The following is a 26,766-nucleotide window of genomic DNA, read 5'->3' on the forward strand; positions in this document are numbered from 1 at the left end:
TTTCTCTAGGATGGCACCCGCGATTTCACTTTTATTGTCCTGAGTGCCGGGCTTACTCCACTATATATATATATATATATATATATATATATATATATATATATATTCTTTAAACAAGTGATGGTTTTCTTTAAAATCGAAAACTTTTAGCAAAAAATTAAAAACATTCTGAAAGATGAAACATTGTAAAATTTTTGTGTCTTTCAAAAATAGAAATTCATCTTTATTCTTCTGGTGTCTTTCTAAGTCTATTAGCTGTCCTCTGTCTCCAGCTGTGTGATTAGAATGCATTCTTCTACTTCAGCAGCCTCAATGCTGGACTTGGTGCATTGGATGGTCTGAATGCCAAGGCCTGTGAAACTTTTGTTCTTTTTAAACAGATAGCCCAAAAATAGGATGAGAGCAAATAGTATTAGCGTTGCTATCACAATAAGCGGGATAACTGCATGACTTGTTCCTGCAAACAGATGATAAAATAAACATTCAAGTTAACAAAACAATGCTATATGAAAGGCAGTTTTACTTAGGGCACCTTATAAACCTGCATCTCACCTTATTACAAACTCTCATTCTGGTTGTGCAGCTGACAGTAGACAAATACATCACAATTGTTTCTGGCATGGTAATGTGTGTAAAGGCAGAAGCTCATGGATTAAATACTGCCCAGGGCTCACAAAGTCGTATTTCTGGTTTCTAGTGTAATAATAATAATGCTGCCCAGTGTTTGTGTGCTACATGCAGGATCAGGCTGTGTCAGGCCCGGTGTGTACACCTCACACGTCAGCATGAGGTGTGTTTTCTACTCCTTATTTCTCATTATTCACACCCTTTACACCATGATAGGGCAATGCGGTACACATCAGGAGCCTCTAACCTCCAAAAGGGCCTTACATTACTCTTAATCACAGTAGCCAGCTAAATGAACACATTCAATCAGTTTCGGTATATATTTTGTCAGTTACAATGTTAATCGAGTCGACGTGGTCGCGGTGTCGACATTGGCCAAAACGACATTCAGAATACCGACGCTGATGTTAGCTTGTCAACATACTGGTTTTATTCTCATTATGGGGTCTATTTACTAAGCAGTGTTAGGAGACAGAGTAGAAAGTGATAAGGTGCCAGCCAATCAGCTCCCAACTGTCATTTTTCAAACACAGCCTGTGAGATGACAGTTGGGAGTTGGCTGGCACCTTACCACTTTCTTATCACTTTTCACTCTGTCTCCTAACACTGCTTATTAAATAGACCCCTGTGTCCCTAACCCTAACTTCACCCAATAACAATAACGCCAACTCCAACACTAATGGCGACCGTAACACTAACCCTCCTTGAAATATTGATATTATGACAATGGGCCTGATTCAGATTTGGGAATTGAGAATAAAAGAGGTAGTAATACCCCTTCCACATCAGAACGCCGAGTCACAACCCGAATTTTGTTCACAGGTCCATCCCAGGTGCAACCAGGCTGAGACCCCCTTCAGACTGGCGGCCCAACCTCAGAATAATGCCGGGTCTATTACGTCACAGCCATCACGTGCTGAGACGGCGCTTCGAGATGAGATCATTTCCAAGTGCTGGCTCTTCCTATGCAGGGAACGGGACCCTGGTAGCACTGACCCGGGTTACCCATTCACACCATCACGAGCCAGGTTGAACCTGTGTTCAACCCTTCTCGTGACCATGGTTGAAATGTCGGGTCACTCGACTTGGCTTATTTCAGCCTGGCCCTTTCACACTGCACAGTAACCCGGGTTATTGCATTAAGGACCTGACTCAGACCCTCTCGCTAGGATGCGTTCGCTCGTAGCTGCATGGTTCACATTGTGCACATTCGTACGCATTCGCAATGCGCGTGCGCGAACCAGTGCGAGAGATCGGGAAGCATTGGCTCGCTGCGCATCGACTGCCCAGCAGAGTGAGTGACAGGAGAAGCCGTTTGTGGGTGGTGACAGGGGCCGGGCGCTAGAAACGGGGTAGTGAAGATACAACACAGGCGTGCTTTAGCGTCTTAACGCCGTTTCAGAGGCGTGCATAATTAAGAGGCAGCATCATAGTACACGTCACTTGGTTGTATTTCACACTGAAGTGCTCGCAGTGCTTGCAGTAGGGTAGCGCTGCGTTCGCTTCCGATGGTCCTCGATGCTACCGATGGTTGCATACACTTCCTGGAGATGACGTGTGCAAGTGGTCGTCTTCAGTCAGGCTGGTGGGTGTCTGCATACACAAAGCGATCGCACGCCAAGACATAGTGGGTGTGCTTATGCATTGCCGTGCGATCGCCTGTCTTGCCGTCACTTAGCCGAATTTGCATACACATCGATCGAGCGTACGCATCTAGCGAGCGGGTCTGAATGAGCTCCTAAGTGTGAAAGGGGTATAACTGTGCATCTTGGTAAAACCATGTTGCACTGCAGGGTGGGGGGTGGGGGGGGCAGATTTAAGATGTTTAGACAGATTTAGATTTGGGAGGGGTGTCCAAACTGAAATATAAATTGCAGTGTAAAAATAAAGCTGTGCAGCATTTGTGGGCTACATGCAAAAGCAGCCAGTATTTACTCTGTATTAAAAAAAATTATTTGTAACCCTTTGCATTGCAACATGGTTTGTCTAGGAGCACAGTTCTATCTCTTTTCCACTTACTTGAAAATCCCAAATTATTGGTCATGAACGTGCAACAACCCGGGAATTTTGTCAGTGGAAACGGCTCCTTCCGAGGTACCTAGCAGGGTTGTACACGGAAAGGACCCGCATAAACTACAGTGGAAACGGGTAACCTGGGTATTCTGACCTGTGTCCTGTTTACAGTACGGGGAGAGACGCATTTTGGCGCAAGGAGACTGTCATCTCTAAGTGCCGGCACTGCACCTGTATGCAGTGTGAACGAAGCCTGGATCGGCGCCACAGTGGAAAAGCAGTATTACATGCTCTGAATCAGGCCCATGTTCAACATTTCTGATCTCGACATTCTGTGAATGTTGACTTTTTGCAGGTGTCGAAATTAATAATGTTGACACTTTATCCATGTTAACATCATAAATGTCGACCTTCTGCTGTCAACATTGTGAATGATGACATGCTAAACACTGCCATCGTGACTGCATACCCTTTCAATCAATAAAAGAGAAGATTATCTGAAGTAACACATTAGCAGGCAATTTAAACAAGTATTACAAGCTATAACAAACACATATCACAGCAATGCAGGACAGAGCTGGGGGCTGCAAGTGAAAGCTTGGAGGACCACATGCGGCCCCAGGGCCTCCCATTGCCAATCACGGCAGGTGTGGATTAAGAGATAGACAGTAAAAAGGTCAACAATGTCTAGATAGACACAAGATGTTAGACAGGCAATAGGTCGACTGGGAAAAAAGGTCGACAGAGACAAAAGGTTGACACACTAAAGGTTGACATGTAAGAAGGTCGACTTGTACAAAAGGTAGACACAAAAAAAATTGTCGACATGTTTTTTTTTTCTAGCCCTAATCTTCACCCTAACCCTCCCCTTGGTGCCTTACCCTAACCCCTCCATCCTGGTGCCTAACCCTAGCCGTCAGGGTAGGTTCCTGACCCTAATCCTCCCTCCTGGTGCCTAACTCTAGCCGTCAGGGTAGGTGCCTGACCCTAATCCTCCCTCCTGGTGCCTAACCCTAACTGTCGGGGTAAGTGCCTAACCCTAATCATTGGGGTAAGTGCCAAACCATAACCCTCCGGTAAGTGTCTAACCCTAAAAAAACAACAACAAAAAAAAAAGTGTCCATCAATTTTTTTTACCATGTCGACCATTTGTACATGTCGAACTTTAGTGTGTCGACATTTTGTCCCAGTCGATCTATTGACTGTCTAACATCTGGTGTCTACCTAGACACTGTCGACCTTTTTACTGTCTATAGTCCGGAACCCAATCACTGCTCATTTTCAACATTTAAAGTTTTATACATATATTTATATAATATTGTGTCAGTAAAAAAAATATTTTGTTTATATAGCTCACATGAAAGCCAATAACTATTGGTCAACCATGGGCAACAACAGCTGTTTATATAATTGATGTAAATGGCATAAGCAGTTGTACAATTCTAAGAAAAGTAAGTAAACTTACGTGCTACATTCAGGCTGTTTTCTGATATTTTTATATCTGTGAAACACACAAATATGTAATACAAGTGAAAATATTTACAGAATATACAAACACAATTTATGTAAATTCTACATAAGTAGACAAAAGTAGACAATTGTATAATCTACTTAATTAACTGGAACAATTCTGAATAGACCATAAATTCTTCATAACCAATATAGCAAGAAGGTATCTCAAGACCTGAAAATAGTTGACCTCAAATCCAAAGTGCAAAATGGCTGAGGTGCAGCCTGCAGGAAAACACAAAGCACACAAGTTTGTGGGACGAGAGATGTAGTCTGGAGGAGCAGACATTTGTATCGGCTGATAGGAGGAGATGGGTGTTATATATTTATTATAGAGTTATTTATATAGCGCATACATAATCTGTAGCACTTTACAGAGACTATTTGCCCCAGTAGAGTTTACAATATGTATTCATTGCAGGCACAAGAACAGACAATCACAGGTGCACAACTCCAAATTACTGATTATATATAAATACATTATGCAATAAAATTTTGCAATCAATAGAGGTTTTTAGCATAATCATGGCCAAGGTTATGGGCCTACCCACCATATCCAGGTAACCTCTTTAGGGTAGGTCCCTAACATATTAGGGTTCAAATCCAGAGCGCAGGACACCCCTAAATCGGCGTAGCCGAGCCACCCCAGGGGATCGCCATATTGAGAAGAGTGAAATGTGAAGTAAGAAAGATAAGAGCAGCTATGGCTGCATGGAAAGGTGAAAGTACAAATATAAATATAATATGTTTTATAATGCGCCGATTTAGGGGTGTCCTGCGCTCTGGATTCGAACCCTAGTATGTTACAGACATACCCTAAAGAGGTTACCTGAATATGATGGGTAGGCCCATAACCTTGGCCATGATTATGCTAAAAACCTCTATTGAAAATGTTATTGCATAATGTATTTATATATAATCAGTTATTTGGAGTTGTGCACCTGTGATTTGTCTGTTTCTGTGCCTGCAAGAAGTCTCAACAGGTAGCACCTCCCATTATATATATTCAGGGTGTGCAGTCTGGGAATCTTTCCTATACACTCAATATATATTCATTACAACATGTACACACACATATACACAAAGGTTATTTTTTGTTGTGAGCCAATTAGTCAACCAGTACAAAACATGAACAAATGAAAATACAAACTCCACACAGTGTTTCTTCCTGAGTATAGGGATGTGAACCAGTGCTATTTTCACAAAGCAGTGCAAAAACAAAACATCATTTTATAGAACATGCTTATTGAAATAAGAAAAAATGGGAAGCCAAAGTGAGAGGATAACTCAGAGCAAAGATTATTAAATGATTCCCTCTTCCTGTCACAAGTGTATTCAAGGAAGACCTCAACGGGAAGAGCTCAGAGGTCAGTAGTGAGTTGGAGCTATATAGCAGTAGTAAGTAAGCAGCGTAGACAAGGGTCAAGCAGAAGTGTGTTCATAGCAGCATCCAAGGGTCTAGTGCAAGCAATAGCAACAATGGGAATAATTAGAAAGCAAAGTCAGGAAAAAGATTGCCAGGCTAGTACATGGAGAATAAATTGTTAGTACAGCATGCACATTTAACAAGCGTGAGCTAGGCTGGACAACCACCTAGCACTGATTGCTAGCACCGGAAATCCTTTATACCCCACCGAAACAGGGACAGAGACTTCAAGACACTTCTGGCTCTGCAGCACATGCACAGTTCACACACAGGGACACCAGACAGAAACATTAGATAAGTCCACCTGCTTCTTAGCCCTTGGACTAGGTATTTATATGTCTTTGGAACAAAGGCCCTGATTCAGACCCACTCGCGAGGGAGCTCCGTCGTGCGCATGCGCGAGACGCGACGAGCGAAGGACTTTCCTTCGCTCGTAGTGTCTGATCAAAGGGGGCGTGCTGTCGGTGTTGATTGACAGCACGCCCCCTTTGGTGGGCGTGCCAGGGGCGTGCCTGCCAGACGGAGGCGTTCCCAAGGGGACGCCTACCGTCAGAAGCCGGCCCCACTGACATCACTAGTGATGTCAGTGGGAGTGATTTTGGCTCTGATAGAGCCAAAATCACTCCTGGCCTTGCGGTTGAGAAACTCAACCGCAGGCTTCTGCTCGCAGTGGTGATGGTCGCGATGGTCAAGACCATCGCGACCATCATCCTGCACGCTCGTATATGCTGTGGGTGGTGACCCACAGCTATACGAGTGTCCAGGAGGACGCTCCATATTTATGGAGGTGGGCCCTGATTCAGAGCGAGCGCTCTGGTCAGAGCATCCGGCTCTGAATCAGGTCCAAATTTTCTAGTTTTTTTTAAATATGGGGCACAAATAGCCAGGGGCGTATTTATAGTTGTGCAGGGCGTGGAGTGCACAAGGACCCCTGAGCCAGGGAGTCCACACAGCCCACTCTGCACCCATTACACTGTCCTTCCCAACTGCAAACTGTTAGGGTAAAATAAATTTTCGCAAATATGGCGCGTACAGAGAAGGTAGTTAAGACTGGCACAGTGCCAGAGTCTTTGTCACCTTCTGTGCTTGCGCCAAATCTCTTCTGTGCATGCTCCAAATTTTCAGGGGGGAGGGGGCCTAAAAATGTGCACCTAGACCCAATCAAGTCTCATAATGAAGCTGCAATTGGTGAATGAGCAGCATAATGACATGGACCAGACCAAACCTCCTGACACTTCCCCAATATAAATCATCTGCTGACATACAAGAGCTATGTACTGAGCCCATAAAAGACACTGGTGGCAGCCTAATTACCTTGAGCAGCCTTATCAGGCATACATGGCCTGTAAGATCTCAAACTCTAAACTTCTATAAAGCCACAAGAAGAGCCAACAGAGCTGCACACATTCCCAACCAATATCAGCCTTGATCACAAGAAGAGCCAACACAGCTGCACACATTCACAACCAATATCAGCCTTGATCACGCTGCTGCCTCCCAGTGGCAAACGCAGGATTTCTAGAGGGGGGTTTCCAAATGCCTGAGTTTAGAGCGAGTGTGCCCAGTCCATGAAGAGGGCATAATCAGCACTTAAAGTGTATTGTGTGTCATAATTCCAACACAGTATGCAATTAAATGTGGCAGTAGGGCCATCCTGCCTGAGCTGAATGTTCTAATTTCAGATGTGGGCATCATTCCAGAGCATTGTAGCAAGTCCGGGAGTCTGGGGGAGCAGCAGAAGAACCTAGCACTGCCCCGGACATATATGTACATATTGGTCTTCTTATCCACTGGATAGTGTATTTTATACAGTATTAATAATTATCCCTATTGATGGTCTATAGCAGTGCATCCCTAACAGTGCATGTTTTCCTGACCTCCTAGTTGATACACAGGTGTATTTATTACTGTCTGACACATGTTAAAAGATCCCCAGGTGATGCTAATTAATTCATTTGTGATACTGAGAACATGCAGCACTAGTAAAATTCTATTAAATTACTATTTCTATTATGGTCATGGTGTGGGTTGGGGAGGGGAGTTTCCAGGCAACCGGAAACTCCCCCTGCGTTTGCCTATGCCTCCAGATCTGTTATCCCTACACAGCCAGAGCTGTGGCCCTCTGAGCTCACAGTTAAACAATGGGACCTCACTGACAATCACAGAAGTTGCTTCTGGTCCTTGGAAATAAATACATTGTAGCAAAGGCACATACCACTCTGATGGGACTCGCCTTTTACCTTTGTCTGCTATCAGTGTGCCCCAATGAAGACCAGAGGAGTATGCTATCCCAAGACTCTATATGAGAACCAGTTTTAAAGATAAATGGGGGAGAGAGGATTATAGGTGGAGGGGTATGACAGCAGATAAGGGGCATGTATAAGGATCTGATAGCATATAAGGGGTATGTTGGGGTGTCTGATGGCATTTAATGAGCATTTGGGGATATGATGGCATATAAGGGGCAAGTTGAGGGGTTTGGTGCCAAATAAGGGGCACCTGGTGGAAGATGAGGGCATATAAGGGGCATGTGGAAGGGTCGGGTGGCACATAAAGGGCATAAGGGGGATATGTGCTTGTGGAGGAGTCTGATGGCAGATAAGGAGCATGGGGAGGTCCCTGAGTCAGTGCACTCCAGTAAAGGCTGGATGAGGAAACTGTACCATCCCACCTCTTTACATGGACTCTATTCTTAAAGATAAATATGCAGGGGAGGATTCTGATTGGCATATATATTATAAGGGACATGCGGAAGAGTATGATAGCATATAAGAGGCATTTGGAGGGTATGATTGCTTAAGTGGCATCTGTAAGGGTCTAATGTCATATAATGGGGTATGTGGAGGGATCTGATGGTATATATGGGGCATGTGGAGTGGTTTGATGGCATATTAGAGGCATGTAACTAACAGTCTCGGCATAACTAGATTATATCCAGCAAACTGATAACAAAAGGTTACCTACCCCTGATTTAAAGGATATGGAAAATTGAAATCAATTATATCCATGTTTCCCTTGCTGCTGATACACTCCCTACTTTTTTTTGGAAGTCCTCTTCCTCCAAATGGCAGCAGACTTCCTGATGGAAATGTTTTATCTAGATTGGGTGCACAGACTTCTTTGGCCAAAACCAAGCTCAGATCAAACTCCAAGAGATGCTACCATTCAGTTCCATTAAGGATAAAAACTATGATCTTACCTAGAAATGTTCCTGCTATCGGATCCTCACTTTACACCTATAAGTTTACAAAGATCTGGCTACCTCCACACTCAAAAAGAAACAAGACCTGATTGATGTTGCAAAAATATTACAGAATCGCTCCCTTACATATAAGAGGTATTAACTACGGGTCCTGTCCTATGCTGTTCCACACCTATATGGATACTTTATTTTTGACTACTGTTAAAGCCATGCTGAAGTGTTTCCCACATTTTACTATATGGTGTTGTAGTTATGTCTTCTATGTTTGACTAATGTTTGGCTATCAACTTTGGGCGTGTCTTATCTATTGAACATTGTTTATTGTTACAACTTTCACAACTGAGCCTGAAAATGGGTCTGGTGTAGTTAGATATACAGTATCTCTGCCGATGTCCTGTGACCAGGAAAAACAATTAACTGAACAGGGTTTTGTAAACAAAGCCTTTTGTCTGTGGCTGCATATAGATTATTTGGTGATGTGTAGTTGGCCCCAAACACAGCAGGGGTATGCAGTGATAAACAAGCAGCTGTCTGCCTAAAAATGTACCCAGACTATGAGCAGAGATCAAAGTCTCAGCATATTTGATCTGTTTCTGTCTAAAAAATTATATTTTTATGACAGCTAGCAGTTCCTAAAATAATAGACATATACCTGTGGTATGTACGCAGGTTGGGTGTGATTTGAGAATAACTGGGACTTATGGTTTAAAAGAAAAGAGGTATATAATCAATCACACCTCACAGCAATATCATATTTACACTAATTTGATAGCTTTAATAATGGAGACTAATGTGATCATACAATATTTCAGCTATCACACAGGGGAAATTGTGTACCATTATATGTACTTAAGTTAAAAATGATGATGGCAGTCCTGGTATGGACCCTAATTTAATTACCAAGCCAGCCAGTCTTCAGAGACTTGGTTTTGACATCACGATGGGGTGAAAAAAGCTGATAACAGGTATTGGAGCATGTTGCTCTGTATCAGACTTTGGGGGATCAGTCTGAGAGACTGTACCTTTATTTTCCAGCCATGCTATATTTTGCAAGTGTTTTCCTTTTTATGTGAAACTAGCTGAAGTACCTGGCATTGCCCGGGTATAAATCTTCAAGTTATTAAGTTTTATTATGTGATGTTGTCCAAATTCATCCAGTGGAAGGCCCAGAAGATGCTTCCCGGGTCAAAGTTCTGCCCAGCGTACACCAATGGGAGGTCCGACCGGGACCTCAACCCACTAGTATGTCTTCTGGGATCCAATGTTACCACTCTGTGAAGTTTTAATCCAAATCTATCCAGTGGAAGGCTCAGAACAGGCTCCCCAGTTCAAAGTTCTGCCCAGTGTACACCAACGGGAGGTCAAACTGGGACCTCAAACCCCTAGTATGTCTTCTGGGATCCAATGTTACCACTCTGTGAAGTTTTAGTCCAAATCCATCCAGTGGAAGGCCCAGAACAGGCTCCCTGAGTCAAAGTTCTGCTCGGCACATTCCACCCTGAGGTCCGACCGGGACCCCAACCACTTCATTAGGCATCCCAGACCAATTGCCACCCCTCTGTGAAGTTTTCATCTAAATCCATACAGTGAAAAGCCCAGAATAGGCTCCCTGGGTCAAAGTTCTGCCCAGCGTACACCAACGAGAGGTCCAACCGGGACCCTAACCCCTAAAACCTGGCCAGGATCCAACTGGGCCAGCTTGTGTTGGTTTCATCCCAATAGGTGCAAGGGTGTCTGAATGCATAACAGGACAAGCAAACAAAAAAACAAACAGACTAATGAATTTATATATAATATAGCAAAACGTTTATCTATGTGATCTGTGACCCTTTTTAAAAAAAAAATATTTTATAGGTTCTTCATAGCAAATAAAGAAAAACATATAAAGGTGATCGAGTGATCTGCAGACATATCTGTAGATGATGGTCGTTCATATACACTGAATGACCATCATCTTCCAGGCAGCCTCTCCCAGTGGCTGCCGCTGCATGTGTATGGGCGATCAGCTGATCGCCCGTACACACTTGCCGATGGACAGATATGTCTGCAGATATACAGTGCATCCGGAAAGTATTCACAACGCTTCAGTTTTTCCACATTTTGTTATGATACAGCCTTATTCCAAAATGGTATAAATTCATTTTTGTCCTCAAAATTCTACGCAGAATACCCCATAATAATGTGTAAAAGTCTTTTTTGAGATTTTTGCAAATTTAATTTAAAAAAATGAAAAAAATCACATGTACCTAAGTATTCACTGCCTTAAGGCCCCCATACATCAGCAATTGATTACAGCAATCGTGCAATTTGCAATCGATTGTGTATAAAAATCTTTCCCTTTTTCAATCGATTGTGGCAATTCTGCAATCGATTGATAAAGGGAAAGATTTTTATACACAACAGATTGCACGATTGCTGCAATCAATTGCTGATGTATGGGGGCTTTTAGCCATGAAGCTCAAAATTGAGCTCAGGTTCATACTGTTTCCACTTATCATCCTTGAGATGTTCCTACAGCTTAATTGGAGTCCACCTGTGGTAAATTCAGTTGATTGGACATGATTTTGAAAGGCATACACCTGTCTATATAAGGTCTCACATTTGACAGTGGAGACATATCGCAGGAACACACTAACCGACAGGGCAGCAGATATATTGGCCGATCAATTGATCGCCCAATATATCTGTCAGTGTGTACCCAGCTTTTACATAGCATGTTCACTGATTGAGAGTTTACATAGTGACAATGCAAACAGTGATAAAGAGCTAGTCATAGTGCAATGAGAGGTTATATAACCAAACTCGTTTACAGCAGACGTGAGCAACACGATTTTCTTATCACAAACTTATCACAGTCAAAAATAAACATTACAACACAATTCAGTCACTCATATATAAGATATCAATGAACAAAAGGAATAAAGTAATATTATAAGGAGACTCAACAAGACAAGGAGATGAAAACACACTAGGGAGAGAGGAGGGGAACAGGGAAGAAGAAAGCCTGTGAGAGTGTTAAGTGAATATTAGAGATATCGATCTCTACTTTTGCACAGCAATGTATCCTCAGATAATAAATTCTCCATATAGAAATAGAATAATAATTATTCAAGTAAGATTACGATAAAAATATCAGTATGTATTTTCAAATAAACTTAACACGTGCTGTTGAACATATGAATCTAAAGATTTTATGTACTGACCCCACTTTTTGTAGAATCTAATAACTCCTTTTTATATGTCTGGTAGTGTTGACTGCCTTTCAAAATGGAGGGGTTTTCAAGGGCCTGATTCATTATGGATTGCAACTGCAAAAGCGCAGATCGGCTGATGGTGCGTACTGCGCATGCGAATTCACCGCAGTGTAAATGCGTGAGTTAGCATTGCGATCACACTGCATCACCTACGCAGATAAGAATCCATTGCAGAGTGAGTGACAGGCTGTGAATGTTTGGGGGTGTTGATGGGGGAGTGGTTGGAGAAACGCAGGCGTGTCTGTCCGGTTTAATGCCATTGCATGGGCGTGCATAAATTAGTCACTACGACAGCATACGCAACTTGAGTGCCCACTGCGTGCGACAAGGTTAGCAATTTCTGAGTAAGGTCTGACCTTTTGTAATTGTGTGTGAGGGGCCAATGTTAGTCGATCTTCCCGATGTATACGCAGGACTGCAAGGTATTACGGATGTGAGATAGCGGTAGTGGGCGTCTCTATGCCGGCTTTGTGACGGCATTGCAATAGCATTCATTAGCATATTTTTGCAACGGGTCTGTGTGCGTAATCGCAGCTGCGATCGCAATAGCGATCCATAGTGAATCAGGCTCCAAGTTAATAAAATTACTTTTTAGCAATAGTGACTATGATTGTCAATATGGGATTTAAATGCTTAAGAGAATGCCAATTACTAAAATCAGCGCATAGAAATGCTAACAGGTCTAGTAATAATTGGAAGCTAAGGGCCATATTCAATTTGGGAGCAAAAAGTCCATGTTGGACTTTTCACTCCACATCGGAGATTTTGCAGGGACAAAGTATCGGTGGCGCACCCGCTTTATCCCCGCATTCAATTAGAAAGCAGCGAAAACGGGACCCGGCGGAGAGGTATCGGGAAAAATAGGGAATTTTTGGGAATTCATCCTAGGACCCCCTAATGATGTCCTGACATGGGGGATCATTGTGGGTACCCCCGCTTTTCCCTGCAGAAGCTAATTAGCAGCGGCAGGTGTTTTTCCCGACTTTGAAGAAGTAATGAAAAATAGCACTTAGGTTTATTTTGGGAAAAAAATAACTATGCCCATCAAATTTGGGGAACATGAAAATGGGTGCAAGCATATTTTGAAGTCCCTAAAGTGCATTGTGAAAATTCTTCAAAAATGCACCTGCTGCCACCACCCGCAACTCTTTAAAACACCTGCCGCATACTTGGGAGCCCCCCGTGAATTAATTTCGTTATTTAAAAACTTGTTCCCCGTATTTTTTTTTTTAACCCCAAAATGACATTAATTTTTTTGGGGTGTCCCTAATTTTAATTTTTTTTTTACTTTTTTTGACACATATCTTTTTTTAGGGCTATTCCCAGGGATGCAGGCAATTTGTTTTTTTTAAGCCTGCACCCCCAATTCTGCACTTTTTTTCGCCAGCAAAAGGCTGGTTAAAACTTATCCCCGTTTTTTTACATTGCCTTTTCGCACTGGCGAAAAGTTAATGTAATTGAATACGGGGATAATTGAAATGACGTCATTGGCGATAAATTATCGCCGATTCCGACATTTCGCCTCAAATTGAATATGGCCCTAAAAGTTGAATTGATATAATTAAGAAGTTTGTTCCAAAATGTTTTAACCTTAGAACAACTCTAAAAAATATGGAAAAATTTGCTTTTTGTGCTGTACACTTTTGATATTGTCCCATCACATCATCCGCCATGTGCATACGTTGTCCCTGAGAGATATAGGGGCATATACAATAGGGAACAAGGGTTTCTCCGCAAAATATCACAAGGACATCACGCCCAATTGTGGAATACCACGCGTATGCGCGCTCCCGATCCCCGCGGTATTCAATTAAAAAAAGTGCACATTGGGGTTTCAGCCCTGAAAATCTCATGGTGCAAAAACTACTTATTTAATAAAGAAAAACCCAACTAAGGGCCTAATTCAGAGTTGTATGCTATTAGCATCGCTGTTGTGTCTTCGGACGCAGCTGTGATACTAAATATGCTAAAGCCACAGGAGGCGGCTTCTGTGATTCACTGCAGCATCCTTGGATGCAGCATTGGATCACTCTGTGAGATCATCGGCTATCTGAGTAACCCTCAATTTACTCTGGATGACTGGTGTTTACACACAGCTGAAGCCAGTGATGCTATGTACAAGGACAAAGGCACTGACTTCAGCACACCCAGAATACGGGCAGACACGCCCCTGTTTTCTGGGATGCTGCCTGACGCCATCCCCCTAATGGCTGCAGTCTGTCAATCAGGCTGCGACGACTGGGCACTGCGAGCTATCCCACAGAAGGGGATCTGCACATACACAGTACGGATCCTGAGAATGTGCAGATCTTTAGACATCAGAGTTGTATGCTCCGGTCCTTCACCCTATAACCCGCCCACAGCCTGAAGGCTACACAGTTTTGTTAACAAGTCCAAGGCAGGAGCAGGATAGGAGAGAAAGAAGACTGGTACACTGAAGAATCACCCTCTCACACAGAAGGAAACAAGTGACCAAGAGAAGAAACCTATAGCAGCCAGGTGCGTCAGGGCGAGTGCCCTGTGGACCCTATCTTTTCTTCTTCAGGGTCCATTGGGCTTCACAGGGAGACAATGGGGCTGTCCCAAAGCATTTTTTGCAAGGACGGGGACGCTCCTGAGCTGAGAGGAGAACCCGGCGCTCAAAGGAAGCATCCTGAGAGGCAAATGTATCAAAGGCATAGAACCTAAGAAAGGTCTGGACAGAAAACCACGTGACTGCCTTGCATAGTTGTCCGGCAGACGCAACCTGGCGGGCTGTCCACGAGGGACCCACAGAGCGAGTAGAATGAGCAGATACTGTAGCCGGTACAGGAAGGCCAGTCTGTGTGTAAGCCTGGCAGATAGTTATGCGAAGCCATCTGGCCAAAGTCTGTTTGTTAGCTGGCCATCCCTTCATGTGGAGTCCGTTTGGGACAAAGAGGGAGTCTGAATTCCTGATTGCACTAGTACGGTCCACATAGATCCTCAGAGCATGGACCAGATCTAAAAAGGTTTCACCTGCCGAGCGGTCTGGTGATTGAAAGGCCGGAACCACAATTTCCTCATTGAGGTGGAAACGAGAAACCACCTTGGGAAGGTAGCCAGGGTGCGTTCAAAGAACAGCCTAGTCTGGATGAAAGATTAGAAATGGGGAGCGACAGAAAAGCACCCCTAAATCTGATACCCTACAGGCAGATGCTATAGCCAGAAGAAACAGAGTATTTGCAGTGAGCCATTTGACATCTACTGATTCCAGGGGTTCGAATGGAGATTCCTGAAGACTGTGGAGAACCACTGACAAATCCCATGGAGCCACGGGAGGGACAAAGGGAGGTTGTATCCGTAGAACACCTTGCAGGAAGGTGTGAACATCCGGTAGAAGAGAAATTCTTCGCTGGAACCAGATGGACAGAGCAGAGACGTGCACTTTCAGAGAAGCTAGGTGGAGTCCGACATCCAATCCAGCTTGAAGAAAGGCAAGCATTCTAGAAACCCTAAAAACCTGAGGGTCATAGTTTCTAGTAGCACACCACTGGAAATATGTATGCCACAGGTGATAAATCCTGTCAGAGGCTGGTTTACACGCTCTGAGCATGGTCTAGACCACAGAGCTAGAAAACCTTTTAGACCTTAGGAGGTATGTCTCAAGAGCCAAGCTGTTAAAGACAGACGGTCCAGATGTAGAAAAGGGACCCTGAGACAACAGGTCTGGTCGTAGAGGAAGTTGGAGAGGAACGTCTATGGAGAGTACCAATGGCACCTGGGCCAAGCCGGAGCTACCAACAGGACCATGCCCCCTTCCTCGAGGCAGAAAGGAGACAGGAGGAAAGAGTTACACCAAATGGAAGATCCACTTCACAGATAATATGTCCATGAAGGCTGCGTCGGGGTCCCTTGTCCTGGCCCCGTACAGTGTAAGCTTGTTGTTGAGAGCTCTGTAGATGGCTTGAAGTTCCAGGATATTGATTGGTAACACTGCCTCGACTGGAGACCATTGGCCCTGGAAGGAGTGCTGGCCAGTTACTGTGCTCCACCCTCGGAGGCTTGCGTCCGTGGTGAGGAGAGCCCAAAGGAATGACCTTTGTTCAAATGGGAGGTCTGTAGCCACCAGGTAAGGGATAGGCAAACCTCTGGGGGGAGGCTCATCATCTGGGATTTAAGCAGATGGGGTAGCCCATTCCACCTGGAGAGGATCAGGTGTTGTAGGGGCCTGTAGTGAAATTGAGCGAACTCCACTATGTAGAAGGTGGACACCATGGATCCCAAGGCCGCTTTGAAGAGTGAATTGACACTCGGCAACTGTGGAGTAATCTGCACACATGGTGCTGTAATACAGAGATTTTGTCTGCTGTCAGAAATATTCTCTGAGCCTGAGAGTCCAGGAAGGCTCCCAAATGTACCATTCTTTGAGATGGGGTCAGGGAAGGGTTTTTCCAGTTGATCAGCCAACCGTGCATTTGTAGAAAGGCAATGGCTACTTGTAGATGGAGGTGAAAACTTTTCCAGTTGATCAGCCAACAGTGCTTTTGTAGAAAGGCAATGGTTACTTGTAGATGGCGGTGAAGATTTCTTGGGAGGTTGCTAAGAGGCAAGAGTTCGTCCAAGTATGGGAGCAGTCTGATAACCTGACGATGAATATAGGCCGCCATAACTGTCATGATCTTGGTAAAGACCTGAGGAGCTGTAGAAAGCCCAAAAGGCAGTGCTTGAAATTGGTAATACTGGAGATACTGTTGATGAGAAGGCACTATAGGTACATGTAGGTAAGCGTCCTGAATGTCCAGAGGCACCATAAAGTCCCCAGGCTCCATAGCCAGGACAATAGGAAACCTGGGCACCCTGATAAACTTGGTCGGAGACTTGAGGTTGAGGATAGGCTAATGAGACCCGATGGGCTTTTGAACCAAGAAAAGGCTAGAATAATAGCCTTTTCCTCTCTGTGATGAGCGGACCAGAATTATTACCCCTGAGAGCAGTAAGGACTCAATGGCCTTCTGGAGAAGCAGTGCTCTGCTTGGGTAGAAATAGCGCTCCTGTCTAAAAGAACTCCTTGGGAGGCCGCCTCCAGAATGAGAGGGCGTATCCGTGGGAGACCACTTCTTTTACCAGGCGTGTGAGGTGGTCTGATGCCATAACTGGGCCAACTGAAGAAGCCGGCCTCCATCCCTGGGAGCCCCCAGGGAGAGGACCGCCCCGTCAGGCTGAAGGCTTGTCCTCAGATTTGGTAGGTAGACGTCTTATAGCCCAGGTCTGTTCGGTCCTAGGCTTGGAGGCCTTAGTGGATGCCGACTGCCGTGGAAAGGACTGACCTTTAGCTTTTCCTTGGGGATGAAAGGACAGCCCTCACAAACCTAGGTAGAAGTGAGGAACAATGAACTCCTACAACTCAGTATGCAAGGTTAATATGAAAGAAAGGGAAAAGTATATGCTGACAGTTATAGAAAAAACAGACAGCAGTGCTAGCACAAGTCAATATACACTGTTCTAACGGTGATTCAACTCCTGCCGGACACCAACCAAACTGAGTTGCCTTCAGAAAAAATGGGAAAAAATGGTTGCGCAGAACAGTCATGGGGCTCTTGCGAGTGGCACCCTGTGTATGGTGATTTACAAATCTAGAGTGATCCAGGAAAATTACCAAAAAATCACTTGTCCTCAGCAGGGGACAAAAAGGAATTTAGTGGAGCAGGAGCTTGTGTGTGGGATTCCAGGCCTGTACTGACCGGCCTAGTGTTAGCTGACACTATGATGGGGTAACCCCACGCTGGGTATGTCCAATGATTTACAGCAACCCATCTGGCCTAAGCAGTTGATTATTTGGGGGGCGGGATAAATGTGGGTTATTAAATCACTACTTAGCATATGTTAACATTTTAATGTCAGAATTGTGCTTTTATTCTAATGTGAGATTTGTTGGTGGGATTGCGGAAGTTTTTGAGTTTAGTAAATACTTATTATTTATTATATTTTCATATATAACAGGGTTTAAAAAAATGTGGCAATCATGGTAACTAGTCTACAAATGCATTCCCCTGTCTCTCTTCTATCCTTGCCTCAGGCATTGCATTTCATGTGGGGTGGAAGGCGCTGGTGACCGAGACACAATCTTGCAGTGAATGTGAAATATTCAGTTGTACCCTCATTCACTATCAGATTTTCATTCACAAACTGATGGGTCGGGGGATTGTGAAAATCCAACTTTTTGATCAATCTTGATTTGCCTATTCCGACCCAAAAATTATCGAAATAGGCAAGTCGGGGATTTTTAACATGTATTTTCCAGATCCCCCGCAAAATCGACGATCATTGGAGTCAAATTGGCAAATCAAATTGCCGACCAGAGGATCAGATTGATATCAGGGAATTGTCCAACAGATGTATGGAACGCATAAGTTCCTAGGTCTTGCTGAATAGTTTTGAATCCCAAAACATAATGTTTTATAATTAAAATGTAATGGTTAGCATTACTGCCTCACAGGACTGAGGTCGTGGGTTCGATTCCCACCACGGCCCTAACTGTGTGGAGTTTGTATATTCTCCCTGTGCTTGCGTGGGTTTCCTCCGGGTACTCCGGTTTCCTCCCACACTCCAAAAATATACTGGTAGGTTAATTGGCTCCAAAACATAAAATTAACCCTAGTGTGTATGTGTGAGAGTATGTGATAGGGAATATAGATTGTAAGCTCCACTGGGGCAGGGACTGATGTGATTGGTAAGATATTCTCTGTAAAGCGCTGCGGAATATGTGTGCGCTATATAAATAACTGGTAATAAATAAATAAATAAATAAATAAATGTTTCCATTTTATACGTATATAGCTGTGAGCTTAGCCTAGCCCCTACAGGATGTATGTGCTTATTACAAGGGGAACAGTGTGCAGGGCTATCTAGACCAATTCGATACTAAACTATATAAGTGTTCTTCTGCTATGCACGCTTCGTACAGGAATACAATTATATCAATTTCTTGCTGCATTGCTTTGTATATGAATTAGAGAGGCTGCATCCACTGTTTTATAAGTTTTTTTTACGTATTTGCATGATCATACATTGGATGAGTACTCCACTAAGCCTGATTAACCCACTTCCATATGTAAAGAAATTACTTGCAAAACAGAGATCAGGGGACGACTTATAAATAAGAAAAAAAATTAGCTAAATACCAGCTAAAGACTAAAGATTGTATGTGTGGAAATAACTATACTGTGTTTTCCGGGTCACTTCAGGGCTGTAACAAGGGGCGTGGAAGCGGTGCTGTTGCACGGAGCGCAGGGCTCTATGGGCAACACCATCGCTGTCCCAATGCCTTTGCTTCTGGCAATAATGGCACCCTGCAGCCAGGATTGTTGTTGCAGTGACACCAGGAGTGTCCTTTGGATGCTCCAGACATGCACACTGCAGTCTGTACAGGGGGCGTGGCTGGCACAGGGTAAAGTGCCGGCTAGTTACAGCACTGGGTCACTTTATTATAATAATAATAATAAAGGACAGAAACTTGCTTGTCCAACCTAGTTATACATTTTCAGCAACACTGTGCCTGTAAAATATAATGGCAAGTTCGGTTAAAATAATTGTTAAATAGACTAATAAACTTAGGGTAATTGGTCTTGTAAAAAGCTTTGGCTTATAGTGCACAATGAGCATCATAAGTATCTTAAAGTAAAATGTACCTTGACATAGAAATACAGACATTCCTCACTTAATGACCGAGTCCCATTCCTACGACTTGGTCGTTAAACTAATTAGTCGTTAAGCGAGGACGTATAGTGGCCGGGAAGCAGCAGGACAGAGGCAGAGGGAGACACGTAACTTTTGTAATTTATTACTGTTTATTGAAGAAAATGTGATTGGTTGTAATGTCCATCAATCAGGCACAGTATTACACTACTGGGAAGCTCCTATGGACAGGACTGGTTTCTGCAGGCTCTGATACACACAGATTTCAGTAGGCAATTACAGTACTGTAGCATGTTCTATTACTGAAGTTTGTGGCGTATAAGTCACTTCAGGCTAAGGCCCTGGCCCTTAACCACTGACAAGGTTTTTAATTTTATTAAGTGTATGTACACAGTTATGGGGATGGAGCTTACGGGTTCTAATTAAACCATACCCACTAACATTTGAACTTGGAATCATTTGCACAGTGGCGCTGTTTTTCCAATGCAGTCTGCTCCTTTTACTTGCATTTACTGTAAGTCACAATGCATTGGGGTCAAGAGAATGTACTACATTGACTCCCACCACTAATGACCACCTACTCACACATCATACCTACTATAAACAGTCAATAGATCTTTCAACCATGCTGCCTATGTGCAGGTCCAAACTCTTGTATCAAGTCCAAATGGTCTTTATCTACATGGACTGACCTTACAGTCACAATTGTTAGTGCCTTAAAGAGTGTGGCTTACCAAAGTAGGGTCTTGAGAGCAAGCAAAATACACTTGGTCAGGGCAATTGCCTGTAGCAGAAGTATGGCCTAAACTGCCACAATTTTCCAATTATAAATAAGTTTGAACAAATAAAGTTTTCAGCAGGAGTTTTTTTTCTAACACCAAGCATCTTTTACAGCCTGTTAAATATAATTATAAACCAATGTAATATGTAATTTAAGAATTATTACAGTTGTAGTAAAATCTCCTTACGGAATCAGTATGATTTATCGCCGGCCGCATGGCCATCGGTTCAAATCCCAACAGCGGCAGCCCGGCAAGGGTGAAAATCCTGATCGTAAATTAAGGTAAGTATCGCTAACCTTTCTAACCCCTCTAATCCTAACCCTCCCTTAGGGGTGCCTAACCCTAACCTCCCCCCCAAGTGCATAACCCTAATCCCCCCTCTAAGTGCCTCCCGACTGCATACCTTTCTTACAAGGTTGGTTTGACATCTAATAAAAAAAACACAAAAGGGGAAATTTCGCACCTTAAGGGGTCTATTTACTAAGCTGTGTTAGGAGATAAAGTGAACGGTGATAAAGTACCAGCCAATCAGCTCCTAACTACCATTTTTCAAACACAGCCTGTGACATGGCAGTTAGGAGCTGATTGGCTGGTACCTTATCACCATACACTTTATCTCCTAACACTGCTTAGTAAATAGACCCCTAAGTCTATGTTAAAAGAAAAAAGACTTCCTGACACACAGCGGATATATTTCTGAGTAAAACTGAAAGACTCACCTTTGGGTCTCTTACATACAAATCCTTTCTTGTTATTGCACAGTGCAATGCGCCATTCACCACGACTCAGCAGCATGGTCACACAATAGCCACCAATTATTGTTGCAGAATTCAAGTCATACCAATTAGAATAATTTGCCACAGTGCCATCTGCCCAAGTTACAGTGCCATCTAAGAAAAAGAAGATTTCTTAGTTTCGGTGTATTAACAATTGACACTTGCATCTAACTAATCCCCTTTGGGTTTAATTCACAGTTGATAGCAAAGATAACCTGTTTATGGATGAATATGTCTCCACAGGTTTCAATTCTTGAATTTTGAGTTGAGTTCATCTTAAGATGCCTGTAAACAGGCCTGTAATACCATTCAGGAAAAACCTAGGAAGATGCCTAGGTTAGCAATGGTTAGGGGGCACATAAAATAGTGACTAAGCGATATGTTAATCATGAAGTGTTATTAATGTCCCTACTGTGCCTTCACATTTTACGTTGGCCGCTGACATGGAGGAGATGAAGCTGGCAGCTTCTTACCTATGAAGATTTTGGCCCTGGGCTATGATGTCACTGTCATGCACCACAGTTACAGCACTTAGGAAGATGTTTCCCCCTTACTAACCCATATGCCAAAGTAAGAAGCAGCAGGGCGTGCTATCTCTGAGGGTGGGATGGGGACTGTTTGGGGGGGAGGGTCACGTTTTCTTAATTGGGGGTTGAGTGGTTGAGAGGAAAAAGGCATTTGCAAGTGCTTGGCCATTGTCTATTCCCTGGGAACCCCAACAGCTTGTTTAATGATTAATAAATAAGTGACCCAGTATTTTTTATATCAGAGTAATCACCTTTCAGGGGACCTACTAATCACCTTACAATGGGACACTCTGTACAATAACAGTCTTACTTTCATAATATACCCTCATTAGAGCACACCTTATACATATTACATTGGCAACGCAGTATTGCAATGACCTTCGACCATACACAGTAGACTAAGGAACACAGCTTAACCATATTTTTATCAGTGAACCAAGAAGAACACCTTAGACCCCGTGCCTCAATGAAATTCATATATTTGAAGTTTGGCTTCACTTACTACCAAGGGAAATTATTCTGTTTAACCAGATTGACTGTACAGAGGTGAAAACCTGCAGCTCTTCCTGAATAAATAGGTCTTCCTCTTCATGTAAAACCGTAAGGATTCTAGAACCTAAGTAAGAAACACAAAATGCAAATATTTAGCGACTTCCTGTATTCTAGGCAGCCAATCTCATCTGAATGAAAATGACATGTCAACGCTACCCCTACAAAGTAAGATATTGACTATTATCTCATCATACATACATGTTCAACATGTAATCCAATTGGAAGACAATCAGATAACAAAACATGAACAGACATCAAAAAACAAGAAGAGCCAAAGTTTTTATTTTGTGGTGCTCTACATAAACCGATAATATATTAAAACAGCACTTGTTATTCATTTGTGATTAAAATTTGTTTTTTTTTCTGTACAAAACAGACAGGTATTTCCAGACATGGAAATAAATAATGTACTCAACACGCAACATGCTGAGGTTGTGTAAATCTATATTTAATAAAAGCTATTTAGGTTTTGATTAAAGATTCTTTCAAAAAATAAGAGTAATGCAACTGCAATGGGCACAACTTGACTCGCGCTCCCACTTATGCCAACTTGTATCTCAGCTGGTGGGAAGGAGAATACATTTTTACAACAATAATGACCAATATACTAGCCATATTGCTCTATGGTTAAGGTATACTGGCAAAAGCTCATTAATATGGGAAGACATTAAAAAAGAAATGCATTAAAAGTGATGTAAATTTGAAATTAACACCTGAAATCAGTTAGAAAGTCATACATTTTTTGGACCTATCATTTGGAATTGCTGAAAATGGTAGATTAATGATGGATATTTGTGATTGTGTGTAATCCTGTGAGATACAGGAACTGGACACAATTTACCATAATAGAACATGTTAAACTAAAAATAAAAGATACCATTAATGATCACTTAAAATCAGGGGTTCCCAAACTCGGTCGTCAAGGCATCCTAACAGTCCAGGTTTTAAGAATATCCATGCTTGTGCATAGATGGTATAATCAAATTGACTGAGGTACTAATTAAGTTACCTGTGCTAAAGTATGGATATCCTGAAAACCTTGACTGTTAGGGTGCCTTGAGGACCGAGTTTGGGAATCACTGATTTAAATGAAAAAAAAAAGAAAATTGTTCACAACACTACTTAATATTCATCTTTAGTTATTAAGAACTGTATACCTAGCTCATGAATATTTACATATATGGGGCCTGAGGATAAATTGGCCACATATTGGGCGTAATTTACTCTCCAACAAAAAGGTGCGCACAAAAACATCTATGCCTATGTTGAGTTGCACATATCTTAAGATCCCAGCATTGATGCATAAATTAGAGTGCATGCTGTAAAGTGTGGATACAAATATTGATTGGAGCTGTACTTCAAGTCAACAATTTGTTTGGGAATCTCAGGAAGCTCTTAGCTGTGACTTTTCAAAAATCAAATATAATTTTTTTTTAAAACTTTCATTGAGCTTATATTTGTGACTTATGCCGGGTACACACCCCAGCGATGTCGGTATGATAGGTCATTTACGGCCGAATCGGAACGACATATCGGCCGCATCACTCATAATGTATGGCCAATATGCGTGCTCCCGGGGATGCTTGTGGCATCGTCCGGTCGGCCGTGCTGCATATCCGGACGATATCGCAAGCGGCCCCATTGCAGGTAATGAAAGACGGAACGAGATATTGTTTCGGCCTTCATTACCTCGTTCTGATGTGTACCCATGATCTGACGGATCGGCTGGGTACACATCGCTCATTGTGTACCCTGCTTTAGCTAAAGCTAGCCACACAAGTGTCAACAACTTGTTTGTACAATCTCACTAGTACACACATTATGAAATTATTCTTTTTTTTTTAATCTAAGGATATTTAATCCAATCAACAAACAATTTATATTTAAAAGACTTTTGCTAATGAAATGCATAATGCACTGTAGGACAGGTGTAGGTAATCTTACAAATACATTATATAGGGCCTGTGGACGTCTTTGTACTCAGCGACTGTGCTAAAATATACAAAAGCCGCAGGAGGCGTCATAAGTAAAAATATGCCCACTGCCGGCTTCTCTGATCCGCTGACTGGATCACCTGTGTGAACATAGGACATATGAGTGACCCTCAGGGGACCCAGGATGTCTGGCAAAATCACACTGCCGGGTCCAGTGAAGCTGTGTCCAAAGACGAAGCCACTGACTTTGTCACGCCCAGAAAACAGGGCCACCATGCCCTTTTCCTGGAATGCACCCTGTCGTCTCCCCCTCCCCCCAAATACCAGCAGCAGGTCAATCATATGGCTTTGGGGCACTGGGACTTACGTTGCAGAATCAGATCTGTACATGCGCGGTTTAGCTCCTGTGCAGATCTACAAACATCAGAGATTTGCGTATATATTGAAATTTTGTAAATCTCTGAACTAGGCTCATATGGGACTATGGGCCAGATTCAGACCCGGACGCTAAGCCGCGGATGCACACTATGGGCGATTGTCACCCGTCTGCGCATGCGTATGCATCCCAGTACACGTGCACGAACCAGTCATTGCGATCGGGAATCGTGCACTCTTAACACAAAGACTGAGCGCTACTTTGAGTGACAGATAGCGACGTTTGTGGGTGGTAACACGGGAAGGTGCTTGTAAACGGGGGAGCGGTGGAGCGAACGCAGGCGTGTCTGGGTGTCAAAACGGAGTTTTATGGGTGTGCATAATTAGCATGGATGTGTCATTGTACATGTCACTTGCTTGTATTTCAGCCTGCAGTGATCGCAGTGCTTGCGGCGGGGTAGGGTCTACCTCAAGCGCTGCGTGCAGCTCCGATGGCTCTCGATGGTTCTGATTAATCATACACTTCCTGGTGATGACGCGTGCTAAGAAAGAAAAATGGGCGTCTTTACACTGGCGTGCGCTCACGAGAGGGCTTCCTTACAACAGACAGTGCGATTGCGGAATTTGCATACCCGGACCCTTTTGGCAGCGCGAGAGTGCAGCGTAGCGTCCGGGTCTGAATCGACCCCTATGTACTAAGCCTTGAATAGAGATAAAGTGGACGGAGATAAAGTACCAACCAATCAGCTTCTAACTGTCATCATACATGCTGTGTTTGAAAAATGACAGTTAGAAGCTGATTTGTTGGTACCTTATATCTGTTCACTTTATCTCTCTCCAAGGCTTAGTACATCTACCCCATAGTACACTCTTCGATCATTTTTAATCCTAAACAGATTACAATTTAACATATAGTAGATATGAATGACATTATTGATCAGTTTGGACATCGACATTTGCTAATATTGGATCTTTTTATTGTCCAAACATACGTCTATTTTAAAAATGTAATAAAATGATAAAATGGTATGATCTGATTGTAGCATGTGTAGCTAGTGTAACACCCATACATATAATAAACAGATCAAGCATGATCACCTTGTTGTTCACAAATGTCTTCGGCAGTGTGGAAATTAGTAGTGTTTAGAACTGATGAAAAGCTATAGCAATAGTTCTGGAATGGCGTCCACTCTTCTGGACAGTCACCATCATAATCTTGTTTGTTATCTGTAAATACATAATTTGATATATAATGCATACAAACTACATAAAGTTGATCAATGCTACTTGTATGCACACTAGTGATTAAGGACAGGTCATGCGTAAGTAAGTGCTGGTAATAAATGTGACAAATAACCAGTGTAGCCATGGGGTGAGGGAAAAGTCCGTGATGACACGTACAGTGGATTTGTGGAACAATGGAGAGGATAATTCTATCAATAGATAGAAAGATGAGGGGAAGTGAGTGGTCCTTTTACATTAGAAAGAGGCCTGGATTACATTTTTTTAGTTGCAATTATTCCAATTTAAATATCAGCCAGAGAGAGCAGCAAGAGAACTTTTGTGAATTTCTAAAAATGTGTCTACTCCCCGTGCACCTGTTTGTATGGAATTGTGTATATTTAAACTCAGAGTTTGTAAATTTTGCACCAGGTGACGGGCAGACCTGGAGCTCAGTGATATCCTGGATTTCTAGTGAATTGTTCGGATGTGTGATTATATAGACTATATGGTGTTTTTTATTTTTCTCCTTCCCAAGAGAGAGCAGGATAATTATAAAGAACAGTGTTCCTGATTCAGACCCGGTCGCAAGCGCTGTGCGCTCGCAACCGGGTTGATGGTGGCCCAGAGCGCATGCGCACGACGGAGCCGGCTCCGTCGTGCGCATGCGCGAGACCCAGATAGCAACGGGCAATCCGTCGCTCCGGGTCTCGTACCAAAGGGGACGTGCTGTCGTTGTTGAGTGACAGCACGCCCCCTTTGGTGGGTGGGCCGGGGGAGTGGCTGCCCAAACGGAGGCGTTCCCATGTGAACGCCTCCGTTTGGGGCCGGCCCCACTGACATCACGAGTGATGTCAGTGGGAGAGATTTCGGCTCTGTTAGAGCCGAAAGCTCTCTGGGGCTTGCGGCAAC

The 26,766-nt window shown here is 43.2% G+C and overlaps 1 protein-coding gene across 1 annotated transcript in view; it reads right to left on the minus strand.

The window, feature by feature from the left end:
• Positions 1-227: 227 nt before the first annotated feature.
• Positions 228-26,766, minus strand: part of PLA2R1 (phospholipase A2 receptor 1) — a 188,917-nt gene continuing 162,378 nt past the window's right edge. The window contains exons 26-30 of the mRNA XM_088474763.1: positions 25,732-25,860; positions 22,275-22,388; positions 21,189-21,359; positions 4,106-4,141; positions 228-457 (exon numbers count right to left, since the gene is read on the minus strand). Coding sequence (XP_088330889.1) covers positions 252-457; positions 4,106-4,141; positions 21,189-21,359; positions 22,275-22,388; positions 25,732-25,860 — 656 coding nt within the window. The 3' untranslated portion in view covers positions 228-251. The remainder of the gene's footprint in view (positions 458-4,105; positions 4,142-21,188; positions 21,360-22,274; positions 22,389-25,731; positions 25,861-26,766) is intronic.

Source organism: Taudactylus pleione, unplaced genomic scaffold, assembly GCF_031769625.1.
Source record: "Taudactylus pleione unplaced genomic scaffold, aTauple2 ptg000156l, whole genome shotgun sequence".
In the NCBI taxonomy this organism is placed as follows: Eukaryota; Metazoa; Chordata; class Amphibia; order Anura; family Myobatrachidae; genus Taudactylus; species Taudactylus pleione.